General features: G+C 57.9%; 7 protein-coding genes across 7 annotated transcripts; 4 read left to right on the top strand and 3 right to left on the bottom strand.

Moving 5' to 3' along the window:
* Positions 1-82: 82 nt before the first annotated feature.
* On the top strand, positions 83-1,521 carry F5144DRAFT_495249 (carbon-nitrogen hydrolase; the record flags this gene model as incomplete). The annotated part of the gene is made up of 2 exons (XM_066786088.1): positions 83-607; positions 667-1,521. 2 exons carry the CDS (start codon positions 83-85, stop codon positions 1,519-1,521), a joined length of 1,380 nt encoding a protein of 459 aa, XP_066639438.1.
* Positions 1,522-1,794: 273 nt separating this feature from the next.
* On the bottom strand, positions 1,795-3,616 carry F5144DRAFT_336754 (uncharacterized protein). The gene is made up of 3 exons (XM_066784185.1): positions 3,447-3,616; positions 2,256-3,237; positions 1,795-2,195 (listed from the first exon to the last, which is right to left on the bottom strand). Exons 1-3 carry the CDS (start codon positions 3,478-3,480, stop codon positions 2,030-2,032), a joined length of 1,182 nt encoding a protein of 393 aa, XP_066639437.1. The 5' UTR covers positions 3,481-3,616; the 3' UTR covers positions 1,795-2,029.
* A 432-nt stretch (positions 3,617-4,048) lies between these two features.
* On the top strand, positions 4,049-7,125 carry F5144DRAFT_581228 (uncharacterized protein). Its single transcript, XM_066789425.1, has 2 exons — positions 4,049-4,640; positions 4,704-7,125. The coding sequence occupies exons 1-2, from the start codon at positions 4,409-4,411 to the stop codon at positions 7,100-7,102; spliced, it is 2,631 nt and encodes an 876-aa protein (XP_066639436.1). The 5' UTR covers positions 4,049-4,408; the 3' UTR covers positions 7,103-7,125.
* Positions 7,126-7,545: 420 nt separating this feature from the next.
* On the top strand, positions 7,546-11,262 carry F5144DRAFT_336551 (uncharacterized protein). The gene is made up of 6 exons (XM_066784181.1): positions 7,546-7,713; positions 7,800-8,192; positions 8,266-8,388; positions 8,442-9,068; positions 9,115-9,684; positions 9,733-11,262. Exons 1-6 carry the CDS (start codon positions 7,702-7,704, stop codon positions 11,074-11,076), a joined length of 3,069 nt encoding a protein of 1,022 aa, XP_066639435.1. The 5' UTR covers positions 7,546-7,701; the 3' UTR covers positions 11,077-11,262.
* On the bottom strand, positions 11,109-12,913 carry F5144DRAFT_336571 (uncharacterized protein). The gene is made up of 2 exons (XM_066784182.1): positions 11,530-12,913; positions 11,109-11,480 (listed from the first exon to the last, which is right to left on the bottom strand). Exons 1-2 carry the CDS (start codon positions 12,628-12,630, stop codon positions 11,142-11,144), a joined length of 1,440 nt encoding a protein of 479 aa, XP_066639434.1. The 5' UTR covers positions 12,631-12,913; the 3' UTR covers positions 11,109-11,141.
* Positions 12,914-12,916: 3 nt separating this feature from the next.
* F5144DRAFT_581224 (chorismate synthase) lies at positions 12,917-14,494 on the top strand. Its single transcript, XM_066789424.1, has 3 exons — positions 12,917-13,099; positions 13,170-13,408; positions 13,457-14,494. The coding sequence occupies exons 1-3, from the start codon at positions 13,065-13,067 to the stop codon at positions 14,464-14,466; spliced, it is 1,284 nt and encodes a 427-aa protein (XP_066639433.1). The 5' UTR covers positions 12,917-13,064; the 3' UTR covers positions 14,467-14,494.
* Positions 14,495-16,223, bottom strand: F5144DRAFT_622843 (uncharacterized protein). The gene is made up of 4 exons (XM_066792120.1): positions 15,903-16,223; positions 15,813-15,841; positions 15,129-15,762; positions 14,495-15,077 (listed from the first exon to the last, which is right to left on the bottom strand). The coding sequence occupies exons 1-4, from the start codon at positions 15,942-15,944 to the stop codon at positions 14,778-14,780; spliced, it is 1,005 nt and encodes a 334-aa protein (XP_066639432.1). The 5' UTR covers positions 15,945-16,223; the 3' UTR covers positions 14,495-14,777.
* Between the last annotated feature and the right edge of the window lie 690 nt (positions 16,224-16,913).

Raw genomic sequence — 16,913 nt, 5'->3', positions numbered from 1 at the left:
AACAAGACTGTCGGAGTACAAAGTAACTGGGACACTCTCTAACCACAGATTAGACAACATCGCATACAGACTTAAGGTAACCATGACGGTGGACACAATCCGACTGGGTACGGCCTCCCCCGGAACTCAGCCTACTACCGCTGAAACCCTAACCCAGCTTGAACACATCACCCGGCGCGCGGCGTCAAAGAAGATCGACATCCTCCTTCTCCCAGAAGCTTACATCGGAGGATATCCTCGTGGAACTCACTTCGGCTGCGTTATTGGAGCCCGATCTGAAGAGGGCCGCAATGAATACTTGCGCTACTTCCAAAGCGCTGTTGATCTGGGCGATACCGTAGGCGATGGAGCAGGTGCTGGAGCAGCCTGGGTCAACAGGGAACTGCCAAGTGACGAAGTACCAGGGCTCGATGGCGGAGAGGATGCGAACAATACCCCTAACAAACGGGGTGATGGCACTCGTGAGGAATTGGAGCGGATTGCTCGCGAGACGAACGTATTCATCGTCACCGGCCTGATCGAGAAGACGGGGGGAAGCATGTACTGCTCTGTCGTTTATGTATGTCCGAGGTTAGGTGTAATCGGCAAGCGGCGGAAGGTCATGCCAGTAAGCCCCCCTATATTGTGAGTACCTGTCATCGTGACCTGCTCAACTGACACTCTTAGACCGGGACCGAAAGACTCGTCTGGGCCCAGGGCTCGCCTGCCACTCTCCGTGCCGTCAGCACCGTCATCCGAGGAGTACGCATCAACCTCGCAGCCGCCATATGTTGGGAAAACTACATGCCCCTGGTGCGACAGGCCCTGTACGCGCAAAACATCAACCTCTACCTCGCCCCAACAGCCGACGGCCGGGATTCATGGCTCTCCCTCTTGCGGACGGCAGCCATCGAAGGCCGCTGCTTCGTCCTGAGCTCCAACATGTGCGTCCGGAACACACCAACGCCAAACGGCCACGCCGCAATCTCCACCAAACCTCAAGAAACCGACGGCACCGACGGTCCCATCCAGGACCCATCACCCCCGGCCCGCACAGGGACGCACCACCGCCGCAGCTCATGCGTAACCGAGGAAGGCTTCGAGATCGCGCTGCCCAGTCCCCCACCCCCACCCACCTCCTCCCACCCGCGAGCCAGACGCCAATCAATCCTCGACGACGACGGCAACGAGATCGTCCTCCACGCCAGCGACGACAGCAGCAAGCCAACCACAACCACCACCACCGCCAGCACCACCCCCGCAGCACCCCCCACCAAACCCCCGCACCCCTCCACCACCACCACCACCACCACCACCCCAATATTCACCTCCCGCGGCGGCTCCTCCATCGTGTCCCCCTTCGGCGACGTGCTGGCCGGTCCGCAGTGGGAAGACGACGGCGGGCTGATCCACGCCGACGTGGATTTTGCCGACTGCATCCGGGGCCGGCTGGACCTGGACACGGCGGGCAGCTACTCGCGCAACGATTCGTTCCGGTTTTCGGTGCAGGGGTTGGAGTTGGCGCCGTTGCCTTATTCTTGAAAAGGGGCTGTGTAAGTGCGTGCGTTGTGGGTGGGTGAGTGGTGTGGGGGGTTGGGTTTGGGCTTTCTTGTCTAGGGGGGTTCTGTTTCGCATGTGTATTTGGTGCTTGAGGAATTACCACCGCGAGGGTTTGGATCAGGCAGGTTGCAGGGAAATATGCAGGTTGGGGGGCAGAGGTTATATTTGTTGTATCGCAGAGAGTTCCTCCTCTGCGCAACACCCGGTGTGGTACGTAGGTAATGACTGGAAAAGAAAAACAGATTGTGTACGCCTAGGGAAGCTCGACGGTAGCACGAGCTGGAGTCGCTGCCGTCGTGTGGAACCCATTGAACACCATGCCAACCCGACCATTGAGAGCCATCACCCAGCCATAGCTGGTTTACCGAGAACACCATAAGAAAAGCCCGACCGACACAAAACCCTGCCCTGATCCACCGTGAATCCAGACCCAAAACCCGTATCCCATTCATTAATCCATACCAAACAAACAGTCCACAATCGCGCCTCCTTAGTTCTTCTCCTTCCCCGCCTCCACCTTCTCTTGCTCAAGCTCCTTCTCCTCCTCAACCCCCTCCCTCGGGCTCGCCAACGGACTCGTCCCCGAGGGCGGCACGGTCAGTCCGCCACCAATACTCCCCGCCACGCTATCCGCCCGCCCGTGGCCGAACAACCCGCTCCGCACGCTCGCCCCATCCCCACCACCATAGCCCTGCTTCGCGTAGAAGCTATTCCGCTCGCTGGCCGCAGTCGTCCCCAGGATCCCCGTAGCAGAGTAGATGCTCGTGCGCTCGTTCGCCCCGATGCCGCCCATGCCAGAGCTCGCGCCGCGGTGCAGGCCCGGTGTTGTCGGGCCGCCGACTGTTCCGTCCATCGTGGCGGAGAGCACGCTGAGCGGGAGCGACTCCCGGCTGCCTCCCCAAAGGGAGGAGGGGGCCAAGGCGCGGACCGAAGCGTCCGTGTCGAAAGAGCGGCGGCGGCGGCGCTTGGAAGAGGAGGCGAGAGTGAGGATGGACGCATTGTCAGTGAGGAGATTGTTGGCCGTTGCGGTGTGATAGGTGGCTGGGCTGGAGGCGCCAGTGGTGCCGTTGGCTAGGTGGGCTGGGATTGCGGATGCCGGAGAATTGGTTGGGAAGGGTTGGTTGAAGTGGATTACTTGCGAATTGGAATTGTGGGAGTGTTGGTTCGTGGTTGTTTGGTTATTGTTGCCGGTGGCTGGGGCGACTGTTTGTATTGTCGTAAGTGTCGTCGTGAGAGATCGAACGGACGGTGCGGGGGAAGAGAAGGTGCTGTCACCGCCTCTCCGGCCGTTTGCTGTCCTGCTTGTGCCTGCCACTGACGTATCTCCGTGAGAAGGCGCGATTATTGAGCGGCATGTCCCTTGTTCAGTCGATATCGTCGGCGCCATCGAGCGGCCGCCCGTTGTTGGAGGCGGCTGTCCGTCATGTGACAGCTGTACGGAATCGGCTCGGTCGAGAGATGATACGCTTGTCAACCTCCGGCTTGGCCCTGAGGATATCGAGTAGTGGCTATGATGTGGAGAACTGGCGATGGCGACGCGGCCCGACTGTGGGTATGGGTTGTTCAGAGGCTTTTTGGTACCGTGTCGTTTCGAGTTGGAATGACGGCCTCCGTCGCTCGAAGACGTCGCTTTCAAGTTCGCCAATTTCTTCATCAAAGCAGAAAAGGGCCGTCGACGGCCCAACCGACCCGGTTGGTCTACCACATTGTTAGCATTCTTGCTCATGTCGGGAGAAGTCGCATGGCGTTGGAACGGCGAAGCTGGTGAGCGACGACGGGAAGGCTGATAGAAACACATAGGGAGAGTTTGAAAATAAAGGTTCTTTTCAAAAAGGACCGGATGCAAAAACAAGAGAAAACAAAAAGTGTTATGGGAGGAAGGTGGTGAGGCGGGGTGGAAGAAGTACCATGCGGCTGGGCTGCAGTTTCGGCCATGGCCATTGATGCCCACTGCAGTGGGAAACGACGTCCCTCAAGGGCCGAGTGTCAGAATATTCGTTGAGGGCCGTGGCAGGTGAAAAAGTGGTGTCGTGCGTCTGGCGTAAAGGGAGTTTCGTGCGAGAGGGGGAGGTCAGGTCGGGTTCGCGATTGTCCAGAGGACAGGGTGTAACCAAGGATAGGAGGGATTGCTGCCTTGTCGTCGTCGGGTTTGGGACGAGCGCCGATAGCTGTGCGTCAATGCGCTCGATAAGTCGCGGCGACTTCGTTTAGAAGATGGAGGTGAGGTCGCCTGTGGGGGGTTTTGAGGGCGACGCGCAAAACAATTGCCGCGCAAAGAATGTTGGTGATTACTGGTCTCAGGCGGTGGTCGTCGGTGGGTTGAAATGCGGCCCATGCAAGTTCGAACGTCTTGCCCAGTCGTGGCAAGCCAAGCTGCGCCGAGATGACGGGGGTTGGCTGGTTCGCCTGGCTGGGACCAGTGAACCCTGGCAACCTTCACGTGTTAAGAAATACGGGTCCACCCACTGCCCCGCTCCACTGGTGTCGATCTCGGCTGGCCCTTTCACCGAGAAGCTGGACCAGCCATTCTTGACTTTTTGAGAATGAGACAAGCATTCGACATTGCGTCAGGTCCACACATCAACAAACCAAAGGCCGGGAATCATCGGGTTTTGGGGTGGCCGGTGATCCAGATCGCCTTTTGCTTCAAATCCGACGACTTATTTGCACGGGCTTCATACAACCCGCCCTTTTTGTTCATGCGCCGAGCTTTCGTTTTGTTACCTTGATTTCCGTGGCCTCCTTCGTGGCCATACCTTGCTTCAGGAGCTGCATTGGGCGATGATGCATTCCGCCATTTCAGGGGGCTCACTAACAACTTGCTAACGCACATCCGGCATACGGCCGAAATGCCGATGTTGCCAACACCATGCTCATACAACCGCTTCCCGGGGATGTGGTTGCACAGATCAAGTCCTCGACCGTCATCACATCGTTGAATGGCGCGGTGTATGGTTTGCTCCAGAACTCGCTCGACTCGGGGGCTTCCAAAGTCAACATCTCCATCGACTACAGCCGTGGAAACTGCACTGTGGAAGATGATGGTTGTGGCATTGCCCCGTCCAACTTTCAGGAAGATGGAGGGTTGGGTCGGCTCCACTGTGAGTGCGCTTAGCGATGCCGGGCACATACTATGATGGGACAGTAGTTGACACTTGTCGTAGACACCTCTAACTATCCCCCTCGACCTGAATGTCATGGAAAGCGTGGGGAATTCTTGGCCTCGCTGGCAGCCTTGTCCTTGCTATCTATCGCATCGCACCACCGCGATTACCGAACCCACAACTCGTTAACCATCCATAACTCCAGGGTGATCTCACGCAATCTCCCCGCCCCGTTAGAGCAAAGGGTGTTGGCTTTCGCAAGTGGGACCCGCGTTAGCGTCCGTGACCTATTTGGCTCCATGCCAGTTCGCGTCAAGCAGAGAGCCATTGAGGTGGAACGAGCGGGAACGTCTAAGGAATTCGACCAGCTCATCTCCAAGATCGTCTCTCTTGTCCTAGCCTGGCCGGGGGAAACAACTGTATCCGTCCAGGACTCGTGCGCTCAGCGGACAGTCTTTCTCCAAGCGCCAGGCGAGGTGAGCTTGAGTCGAAGCTCTCGAGCTACTGCGCCGAGAATTCTCTCGCGGACAACAGCGCTTTTGACACAGGCTTCTCTAGTAGAGGACGAGGACGTCAAGTCGTGGGTCCCGATCGGGGCCACCGCATCTGGGATTTCCATCAGAGGATGTGTATCCCTCCAGCCAGCCGCTACCAAGCGTGTGCAGTTCATTGCCATCGGTATTCAACCCGTACTAAACGAGCATGGCGCAAATTTGCTTTACGACGATATAAACCGCGTCTTTGAAAACTCTAGCTTTGGTATGCTCGAAGAGGCTGCCATCCGTAACGATGAACATCCCTCTGAAACCCAGAAGTTTACGGCCAAAGAGCTCAAACCCAAAAAGGGCGTCGACCGGTGGCCCATGTTCTTCCTTCAGATTATGCTAGATGCAGAAGCAAGCTTGATCGGTGTCGATGGGTTTCTCGACGAAAAGCGCCAAAATGTTGCTCTGATTGTGGACCTCCTTCAGGTGATGGCGTACGAATTTCTAAAGAAACACCATTTTTGCCCGAAACCTACCGCTGCCATTGAGCGGTTCAAACAGCCACAACGCAACTCACCGGGCTTGACCTCAAAGGCTCCCACAGCCTTATCTGCCGGGCTCAATAATGGCCAAGTAGACCGGAGGACTGGGCGATCCCACTCGGGCCACGCGCCACGCAAACACATCGCACCGCGTTCAAAGAGCCGTCTCGACAAGAAACAACTATCATCACCGTTCATGTCTTGGTCCAAGACGAAACCTCATACACAAGACAAGTTGGGGCCGAAGACCTCAGTCTCTCCCACCGCTGTTCAAGAGACATTGGGAGTGGTTCAGAGGGCGGATAATCCATTGTTTGACAAGTCCGGCGGTCTTATGCGGAGGCCATTCGATGATGCGGACAACCCTACCACCGCCCTTGGAAACGATCCATCCGAGAACCCACTATGCGAACCACAGGTTGACACGGGAATAGGAAGTGCAAGGAACACCGTTATTTGGATCGATCCCACCACCAAAATCAAGTCACTCATTGACCCTCGCACAGGGTTTGCGGTCAAACCACGAGTTGGGACGTCGATAATAGTCAAGCCCCGACTAGGAAGCACCCAACAGCCGGGGAATACTCTCCGACTCCGCAAGTGGAAGCCTGCCGAGATTGGGGGGCAGGAAACTATCATTCAAACGACCGAGCCGCAAATCCCCCAAGTTTTCCAAGGGTTTAATTCCTTCCACTGTGATCACGGCCGTGGTAACTTTGAATATCAAGAACTTGAAAGCCTCACCGCCGCAGAGAATTCGAACGGGAACGTGCTGGTCACGCTCGAGGGGCGGATCTCGAAAGCATCGTTACAAGCAGCCGAGGTCGTGGCCCAGGTGGATTGCAAGTTCATTCTGGCCAAAGTGGGAGCGGACATTCAGCCGGGTTCGCCAGGCGGCGCCTTGGAATCAGACCCCCTGCTTATCCTCATCGACCAACACGCCGCGGATGAGAGATGCAAAGTCGAGAACCTGCTAAAGGCTTACTTCGTTTCTAGCCCAGCGCCCGCAGGCCAGTTAGTGGCTCAAACCCAAAATTTGGACAAGCCACTCCGCTTTGACCTTGCTAAGCAGGATGCGGACCTTCTGGTTCGGTTTAAGAAGCATTTCGCACATTGGGGCGTTGTTTACGAAACCTCACACGAACAACCGCCCCACGTCACAGTCGAGGTTCAAAGCTTGCCGCCGAGTATCGTGGAAAGATGCCGGTTGGAACCCCGGCTGCTGATTGATTTGCTCCGCAAAGAGGTATGGAAGCTCCATGAGACAGGCAGCAGTGGGACGAGGAAACCAATACACACCGGCCGCGATGACGATTGGGTGACAAGGTTCCATGATTGCCCTAGCGGCATCATGGAATTGATCAACTCCAGAGCCTGCAGAAGTAAGTCTCTGCGTCAAGTCAAGCGAACAACGTACACTAACGGTCCCTAGGTGCGATCATGTTCAACGATCCGCTTACGATAGAACAATGCTCAGAGCTCATAGAACAACTGGCAGCTTGTGCGTTTCCGTTCCAGTGCGCTCACGGCCGACCTTCAATGGTTCCCCTCGTGCACCTTGGCCAAAACAGTGCACTTGGGTCAGGAAATATGGAGTCGGAAGGGAACGGGGACTTATGGCGTGCGTTGAAGAGGCTGAAGCGTAGCTCGGGAAAGTAGGGTTAATAATTATTAAGTTGAGTATTGTTGAGAGGTTTATGTGATACGCTAAGACAACTACAAGCATTAAGGATTCTATGGCCGCCCGCTTGTGGCATTGCAATATCGAGAAACTGTTTTGAGATTCAAGGGGCTCAGGGGTAAGGTATTGAACGCTCCAGGGTTAGGGTCATGTTTGAAAGGCTCGCGAGACGCACAGGCCACCCAGCCCACCAGAGCTCCAACCTCGTCCAACCAGCAAGGTTCACGTTCCACCATCGTCGTCACTCGACTTCGGCGCAGACAGGGACACCAAGCACGAGCACTTGACATCGCGACACCGCCAGTCAACATCCCACCACACGCCGTAGGTCCGGCGACAAAGATGCGACCATGGCGCTAACAGTTCGTCTCCTCTCTCCCCCTCTCACCACCCCACCCACTACCCACCTTCCACCAACCCAGCTAACCACCCCCCACCCCTCTACCAGTGGAGGTCCTTCGACTTCTTCGACGCAACCCAAATCAAGCTCCCCGACGACACCGCCAACACCGCCACCACCACCACCGCAACCACCACCGACCACAACAACAACAACCCCGACGCCGGCCGCAGCACCCGCTCCTTCTTCGAGGGCAACGAGATCGCGGCCGTGTGCTCGGGCTCCGACAGCCTGATCCTCGGCAGCTACGATGGCGTCGTGCGCATCGTCGGCCCCAGCTGGACCGTCGTGCGCAGCTTTCGCGCGTATGACGCCCCCGCGACCGCCGCCACCACTGCTGCTGCTGCCCTGGGGGGGAATGCGGGTGGGGGTGGGTTGGGGGCGCCGAGTATCACGCATATGCGCCAGGTGGAGGGGACGAGTTTGTTGGTTACTGTTGCGGTAGGTTTTGCTGTGGATTGATTTTAGAGTGGGTTGGGGGGATTGGGTTGTGGCTGACATTGTGGTGTTGTAGGAAGGGGGTGGGGAGAGTCAGCCTGTGTTGAAGGTCTGGGCGCTGGATAAGCCGGTGAAGAAGACGGGGATTCCGACGTGTTTGAGCACGGTGGTGGTTAATAATGGCAAGAAGCCGTTTCCGGTAGGTTTTGGTGATGGAGTGCGGTGGTGGTTTTGGCTGACGCGCAATTGCAGATATCAGCTTTCGCGGCGACAGAAGACTTGACACAGGTGGCGGTTGGGTTCGCGAACGGCGCTGTCACCGTCATCCGCGGCGACCTGATTCATGACCTCGGTACGAAACAGCGCATCATCTACGAGTCGGAGGAACCGATAACGGGGGTGGAATTACATGTCGAGGCCGGGTTAACGACGCTCTTCGTTGCCACAACATCGCGGATCCTGAAGTTGGTCCTCTCTGGAAAGGGGCATGGACAACCGCCAAAAACGGTCGAGGATACAGGGTGTGGCGTGGGCTGCATGGCCGTGGATAAGAAGACGGGGAATATCGTTGTTGGGAGGGATGATGCGGTTTACTATTACACACTCGACGGCAGGGGGCCGCCAACGGCGTACGAAGCTCCGAAAAAGCTGATCTCGGTTTACCAAGATTACGTCGCCTTGGTGTCTCCGCCGACGCCGGCCGGAGAGGCGGACACGATACGGCGGCGGTTTTGGGGTCCTACGGCGGACAACATCTACACTTTCACGCTGATCCACCCCGATCTCAGGATCATTGCTCACAATGAGACCGTGCTCTCCGATGTTAAGCACATCTTCCAGCTGTGGGGTGACCTCTACATGCTGACGCAGGATGGCAAGGTATGTTTAATCTTAAGATATCGGAAACGTTACTGACCGGCACCAGGTATTCCGCTACCACGAAAAGTCCCTTCAGCAACGGCTAGAGATGATGTACCAGCGCAACCTCTACACGCTGGCCGTCGAACTTGCGCAGAAGTGCGGAATGGATGGGCAGCAACAGAACGTCATCTATCGCAAATACGGCGATTACCTCTACCAAAAAGGCGACTACGATGGAGCCATGACCCAGTACATCAAGGCCATTGACAGCACCGAGCCCTCACAGGTGATCAGGAAGTTTCTTGATACACAGAGGATACACAACCTCATCGAGTACCTGGAGCAACTCCATGATCACCACAAAGCCACGTCAGACCATACCACCCTTCTTCTAAACTGCTATGCAAAACTCAAGGACATCGACAAGCTAGAAAAGTTCATCAAGTCCCCGGGAGACCTCAAGTTCGACTTGGACACGGCCATCTCCATGTGCCGGCAGGGTGGTTATTACGAGCAAGCAGCCTACCTCGCTAAGAAGCATGGGGAGCACGATTTGGTCGTGGACATCCTGATCGAGGACTCCAAAGCGTACGACGAAGCTTTGGATTATGTCTGGCACCTGGACCCAGAGACAGTGAGTCGGGTCTATGCCCGTTCTGAATGCAGATGCTGACAAGCCCAGGCCTACTCCTGCTTGAAAAAGTATGCTCGAGTTCTCATCGAAAACTGCCCCAAGGATGCCACTCAATTATTTATCGACTACTACACGGGGCGGTTCACGCCGAGGATAGACCCCCCGGTCCCAGATGCGCAGCCCGTTACCAACGGTGGTTTCGTTGTTGGAGCTGCAAATGCTGTGCAGAACCTCAGCAACTTGTTACCGCTGCCATACATGAATGCGAACACGGTGGCGGCGCACGGCAATACCAGGCCAACCGTCGGTGACCTCCCGGTGAGGCCGGAGGCGGTAGCACCAGCGTACACCCCGCCGCGGCCACGGACCGCCTTCTCGTCGTTCATTGACCACCCCGACGAGTTTATTGTGTTTCTGGAGGCATGCCTCAACGAAGACAGCACCCTAGAAGCCGACCGGACGGACCTCTCCACCACTTTGTTCGAAATGTACCTCCATAAGTCCAACGAGAAGAAGGGTGATGACCAGCATCGTGAAGAGTGGGAACAACGTGCCAAGACCCTGATCAACAACAAACCTCAGGGCCCCGAGAACACCACCAAACCGCCCATCGAAAACTCCAACGTCCTACTCCTCTCCCACCTTTCCGACTTCCGCGACGGTACCACCCTCGTCAAAGAACAATCCGGCCTTCATTTTGACATCTTCCGCTCCTACACCTCAGCGAAGGACACCCGCGGCGCCATCAAAGCGCTCCGCAAATACGGCCCTGAGGAACCCCAGCTCTACCCAGCCGCGCTCTCCTACCTCACCTCAGACTCGCGCATCCTCGACGAGGCCGGCCCCGACGAGCTCGCGGCCATTCTAGAGCGCATCGACAAGGACGGGCTAATGGCGCCACTGCAGGTGGTGCAGACGCTGTCCAAAAACAGCGTCGCCAGCATGGGCATGCTCAAGCCGTACCTCTCCAAGCGCATCGAGCGCGAGCGCCAGGAGATCGTCGAGAACAAGCGGCTGGCCTCGCAGTTCCGGGACGAGACGGAAAAGCGCCGCGCCGACCTCGCCGAGCTCTCCTCCAAGCCGGTCGTCTTCCAGCCCACGCGGTGCGCGCAGTGCGCGGGCTCGCTGGAGCTGCCCGCCGTGCACTTCATGTGCAAGCACTCATTCCACCAGCGGTGCCTACGCGGCGGCGGCGGCGCCAACGTCGAGGGTGAGGAGTGCCCCGTCTGTGCGCGGGAAAATGCCACGATCCGCGTGCTCAGGCAGAGCCAGGAGGAGAATGCGGAGCGGCATGAGCTGTTTAGGGATGGCTTGGATAGGAGCGAGGACCGGTTCAAGACGGTGTCGGAATGGTTTGGCAGGGGGGTCATGAGCGCGCCGAGCGCGGAGTAGGTGGGTGATTACAAGGTATCTAGGTGTCTATGCATCTATCTGTCTAGTTGGGTTGGAGATGGGTATTATAGATCCATAATGTCTCCGTCAAGGAACATGCCGACGACGGTGTCGGATATCGTTTGTACAACTGCTTGGGCAACGGCTCCGCCTCCCTTTTCCGCGGGGGGCTGGATGCCAAACATGTGGTTGAGGAATTCGCCCGCGTCGTCAACGTCGACCGGGATCGGGCTGGCTTGCTTGAGCGTCCTTCGCCAGTCCGTGATGTAGTGTAGGCGCTGTTTGACTAGGCCCTTGCTCAGGATTTCGTCCTGGCTGGCTTCATCAACGAAGTCATGATACTCGAGACCGGCCATGGTCGCAGACTGGATCTCACCATGGCGAATGCTGAAGTGTGTTTCGAACTGGGGCTGTCAGCATTATTAGACGGGTTAAAGGGGGGCGCGCACTCACTCCATAGGGCAACGTATGCACCACCTCCGGCCGCTCCCTGGGATCTTCCTCGGTCGGATGCGTCGAGAAGGTAAATTGCGGCGTCTGCCCAAAGATCCAGTCCGGCGACACCAGCTCCCGCACCCCCTTCACAACCTCCTCATTCGCCAACGCCTCATCCTCGCCCACCACCACCCCCTGCCCCGCCGCATCCCCATACATCTTCCGAAACTCCCCCATCACCGCATCCACAAACTCCTCCCCGCCAACCCCCACATTCCGAATCGGACTCCTGACACTCTCCACCCCACGCGCCTTCACAAACCCCTCCGCAGGCGACCTCAACAACCGCGACACCCGCCCCAGATTCTCCGACCCCAGCAAACACGTCCCATGATGCAGCGAGCGCGTGCGCGTCAGCTTATACGCCGACCCCGACACCTTGAACGTCCCCCCAGCCCCCTCCCCACCACCACCATCACCAACATCCACCACAATATCATGCCGCTCATTCACCCGCGCCCCGCCCACCCCCAGCCCGCGCAGCGCCCGCACCACCATCTCGGCGTGCCGGTCGCGGTCGAACGCCGCCGGCGGGCAGATCACCGAGTAGTTGGTGTTGCCGGCGTCGTGGAAGACGGTGCCGCCGCCGGAGCGGCGGCGGACGAGGGCGATGGGGACGGGGACTGTGGCGGTGGTGGTCCGAGGGCTGGGGTGGGCATCGTTGGTGGTGGGGGTGGTGTGCGGGGGTGGTGGTGGTGAGGTTTGGGGGGGTAGGCCCTCGCGGAGGGCGTGGAGGTTGACTTCGAGCCAGGGGTTTTGGTTGCGGCCGATGATGATGCTGGGGCGGTTGGTGTAAAGGAAGAGGATGGTTGAGTCCGGGTGGGAGCGCTGGAGGAGGTGGTGCTCGATGGAGAGGTTGAGGTAGGGGTCTGTGGAGGCGGAGCGGTAGATTTGGAGGGTGTGGGTGAGGTTCTGGGTGAAGCGTCTTGTTTGGGACTGTTGTGTGGGTGGTATTGATGAAAGAGATGATGGGGATTGAGATGGATGTGTAATGTGACGTTGGAGAGGTGAGATGGAAAAGTGCCGGGGGATGGCTCTCAGTCGGGGTGGGAGAGCCATTGGTGAAACCTAATCTTAGGCCGTCACGGACCAGCCCTCTTGTTGAACTTTTGGGAACTGCTCGTCTTTCGATGTCTGTTCGGTCAGAGCTTGCAGCTGAGAGGCACAGGGCCAATCGAATGCAGATCAGCTGCGACTCAGTGCAATGGGACAGCGGGAGCTTAACCCTGGAGGACCCACCCTCTCAGCTCAATCCATGTTGCCAAGCCCCAAAACGCTCCGACCCACCATCCCACGTCGTCCCCTGTCAGCGGGGTCCGATGGCGGCGGTGGAGGGGCAGGCTCCGGGTATGAGCTTTTCCTGTCACCAAATTCGACATCATACCCAGCCGCTCCCCGCTGAGTCACCAGCTCAACTCTATTGAAAAGACGACCAGCCCCCTTCCCAGCTACCCCGTTGCTTCTTTTTGCTGGTTGTCATCTTAATCTCCACCATGTCGACTTTTGGCGAATACTTCCGTGTCACCACGTACGTCCCAAATCACCCCATCCCCCTTCTCCTACGAGCATGGGCTTCAAATATTGACAAACTACCGCAGCTATGGCGAGTCGCACTGCCGCTCCGTCGGCTGCATTGTCGATGGGTGCCCACCGGGCATGGAGCTCACCGAGGACGACATCCAGCCCCAGATGACGCGCCGCCGACCGGGACAAAGCGCCATTACGACCCCGCGCAACGAGAAGGACCGGGTGCTGATCCAGAGCGGGACCGAGTTTGGTGTCACCCTCGGGACACCCATTGGCATGATGGTGATGAACGAGGACCAGCGGCCGAAGGGTAGGAGATCTCGCCGGTAGGGGGGATCCACCGCTGACACTCTCCCAGACTATGGCAACAAGACCATGGACATCTACCCGCGACCCAGCCACGCCGACTGGACCTACCTCGAGAAATATGGCGTCAAGGCGAGCAGCGGTGGTGGAAGGAGTAGCGCGCGCGAGACCATCGGCCGTGTCGCCGCCGGCACCATTGCCGAGAAATACCTGAGGCTAGCCTACGGCATCGAGATTGTCGCCTTCACCAGCTCCGTCGGCAATGTCCACCTGTTCCCGCCCACACCCGAACACCCCGGCCCGAGCACGAACCCGGAATTCCTGTCCCTCTTGCAGACCATCGACCGCAAGGGTGTCGACAGCTTCCTCCCCGTCCGCTGCCCGGATGAGACCATCACCAAGAAGATGGAGGCGACCATCGCTGACTTCAGGGACCGCGAGGACAGCATCGGCGGCACTGTCACCTGCGTCATCCGCAATGCGCCGAGCGGGCTGGGCGAGCCCTGCTTCGACAAGCTCGAGGCCAAGCTGGCGCATGCCATGCTCAGCATCCCAGCGACCAAGGGCTTCGAGATCGGGTCTGGTTTTGGCGGTTGCGAGGTGCCGGGATCAACCCACAATGACCCCTTTATCTCGACCGCGGATGTTGAGGTTCCGTCGAGCGTGGCCGAGAGCGGAGCCATTAAGTCAGGCGTCGCGCGGCCGAAGCTTACAACCAAGACCAACTACTCGGGCGGCATCCAGGGCGGCATCTCGAACGGCGCACCCATCTACTTCCGGATCGCCTTCAAGCCCCCTGCCACCATTGGCCAAGAGCAAAGGACTGCGACGTACGATGGTGCGTCCGAGGGTATTCTGGCGGCCAAGGGACGTCACGATCCCTGCGTGGTACCGCGGGCCATTCCCATCGTGGAGGCCATGGCGGCGCTCGTGCTGATGGATGCGGTGCTCGCGCAGCAGGCGAGACATACCGCCAAGAGCCTGCTGCCGCCGCTGCAGCAGACGGTCAATTCCGGCAAGCCGTCTGGGAATGGCGTGACAGAGACCGAGATGAGTGGTTAGAGTGGTTAAAAGTTCAATGGAATTAGGATACCCAGACTGTCTCTGAACCTTTTGCTATGCATCCGAAACCCAGATCGTATCATGATTGTGGTTCGTTCGCCTCCAACGAAGATGAGCTCAACTCGAGTAATGAAACCAGCCGATCTCCCGCAAAACTCAACGATAACACACTCTCTAGCCCCATACTTTACATGACCCTCCCAAATCCCCTACCCCCAATAGCGACTCAATCCCCTGATTACCCTCTCCGCCTCCCCTAGGCCCTCCCGGCAGCGTTCTTCGTCGCATCCTCCACTTGTCGCCCCTATCTTTCAGCCCCGCTGAACACCAGCCCAAGGGTCATGATGCGCAGGTTCAACCCTCGGGCCTTCACGAGCCGCACCGTACCCAGTCCCTTCTCTCCGCGGCCCAGCTTCCTCCTCCTCATCCCTCTCTCTTTCCCCTACCTCCTCCTCGTCCACATCATCCTGATATCCCGTCTCCACCACCCTCCCGCCACCATTCCCCTCTCCATCCCGCTCCGGCCCAGCCAACAACGGCCTCCTGCTCCCCGCCTCAACACCCCCCTCCCTATCACCACCACCACCACCACCACTCCCCCCAATCAACCTCTCCAACCCCGCCATCCACCCCCCAGCCGCCCCACCCCTCTCCCCCCCCACCCCAAAAGAAAACGAAAACCCCCCCCTCCTCGCCAAATAAACCCCCACCACCTGCACCACCCCCACACACAGGCACACCCCCAACTCCGCCCCCACCGCCCCCCTCCACACCCCCTCCCACGCCGGCAAACAGGCCTCCGTCCTGCCAAACTGCGTCTGGCACGCGTCGCGGCCGGCCGGCGGGAAGGGCCAGGCCATGTCGCGCGCGGAGCGGAAGCCGCAGCAGGCGAGGGCGTCCTGGATGGCGCGCACGGCGCGCGCGTCGTGGGCCTGGAAGAGGGTGCGCCAGCGCTGGGAGAGGAGGCAAGATGTGGTGGTGGGGGAGGTGAGGTGGGTGGTGTGGAGAGTGGTGAGGGTGGTGGTGAGGAGGAGTTGGAGGAGGTGGGCGAGGGTGGTGAGCGTGGTGAGGGTTGGGGGGGTGAGGGTGGTTTTGGTGGGGGGGTTGTGGGGGATGGTGAGGGTGTGGCGGTTGCGGGTGTTGTTGTTGTTGTTGTTGTTTTTGTTGCGAGGCGGTTTGAAGAGGTTGGGTGCGAGGAGGGTGGTGAGGGGGGAGAGGAGCGGGAGGAGGATCGTGAGGATTGTGAGCGCGGGCGAGACGGGGAGGGAGAGGGTCGAGATGGTGATGTGTTCGTAGCTGGGACTGTGTTAGTCTCGGGGTGGGAAATGGGAGGATGGGATGCTTACATTGCGATGCCCACGAGGGCGAGGATTATCTAGAATTGGTCAGGTTAGCAACCAGCTAAGAAAAGGGCCAGGAGACGAGTCATGATATACCAATCCGTAGAGAAGGAATAGCAGCGCCATCCTTGCTGCCATGAATCGGGACGTCGGAATCAGGTGGAGGGACTGTTGAGTTCGCAAGTTGCTTCCAATGGCTGGGTATCTGGTATATGCGCGGACGAACAAAAGTGGGAAATGATACTGCTGTGGTTTAATAGACCATCGTGGTTTACTGAGGGTGAAATTTGAAGAATATCGCGTTTCCAGTTTGATTGGGAGGGCCTGGAATATATTCTTGGAAAGAGCTGGTGGCTGCGTCGGGGCAGGCAATGGGCAACCCCGCTTGAGGCCTACAACCTCCCTCCATACCTACCAACAGCATCTGAAACTGGATTCTATTGGGTCGAGTCAAGGCTGCCAGCCACCCTTGCATTCATTCCCATGCCTGGGATACTCTGAAGCCAGTCGGAAGCCCAAGGTGTACTCTCAATTTGGTTGGGTGGGTTATCTTGCCCGATTTTCTTTCGTCTTTTTCTTTCTCTTTCCTAGATTTCTTTTACTTCTTTTCGAGTCCGGCTTTTTTAGCAAGAGGGTGATGGGCCACCATGAAATCACGATTTGATACGCGGTCATTGTTGCGGTCGTACTTCTACTGCCTGGCATATTTCTGAGAGCTTCTTTTGTCACTTAGCCTTTTCTCAGTGTTCCATCGCCATTTTCTTTGGTGGGTAACGGGTTAAGCGGGGGGGGGAACGAGGGCGCGATCATTGGCCAGGCTATATAAGTTTACTTTTTGCTTGTTTATTTTCAACAGACACCATTGCACCATTCGTGGTGCAATGGTTAGGTTGTGTGCTGTCGATTCCCCCCTTGTTGAAGCAAGACCGCGCCGAGGGCGGTGAAGTGACCACAACCTGTCTGTTCGATCCAAATTGGGTCGGCCGAACTTTTTGTATATTTTATTTACGTTAAGGCTTCATTCCCTAGGTAGTTGTACCACCCAAACTTCCGGGCCTCGACCAGAACTTCGGCCATCAAGTTTGTTATTCACCAAAAAGGGGCAAG

Source organism: Chaetomium tenue, assembly GCF_020726465.1.
Source record: "Chaetomium tenue strain MPI-SDFR-AT-0079 chromosome Unknown F5144scaffold_6, whole genome shotgun sequence".
Lineage (NCBI taxonomy): Eukaryota > Fungi > Ascomycota > Sordariomycetes > Sordariales > Chaetomiaceae > Chaetomium > Chaetomium tenue.
The sequence above is the reverse complement of the archived record's forward strand: the minus strand, read 5'-3'. Positions and strand labels throughout refer to the sequence as shown.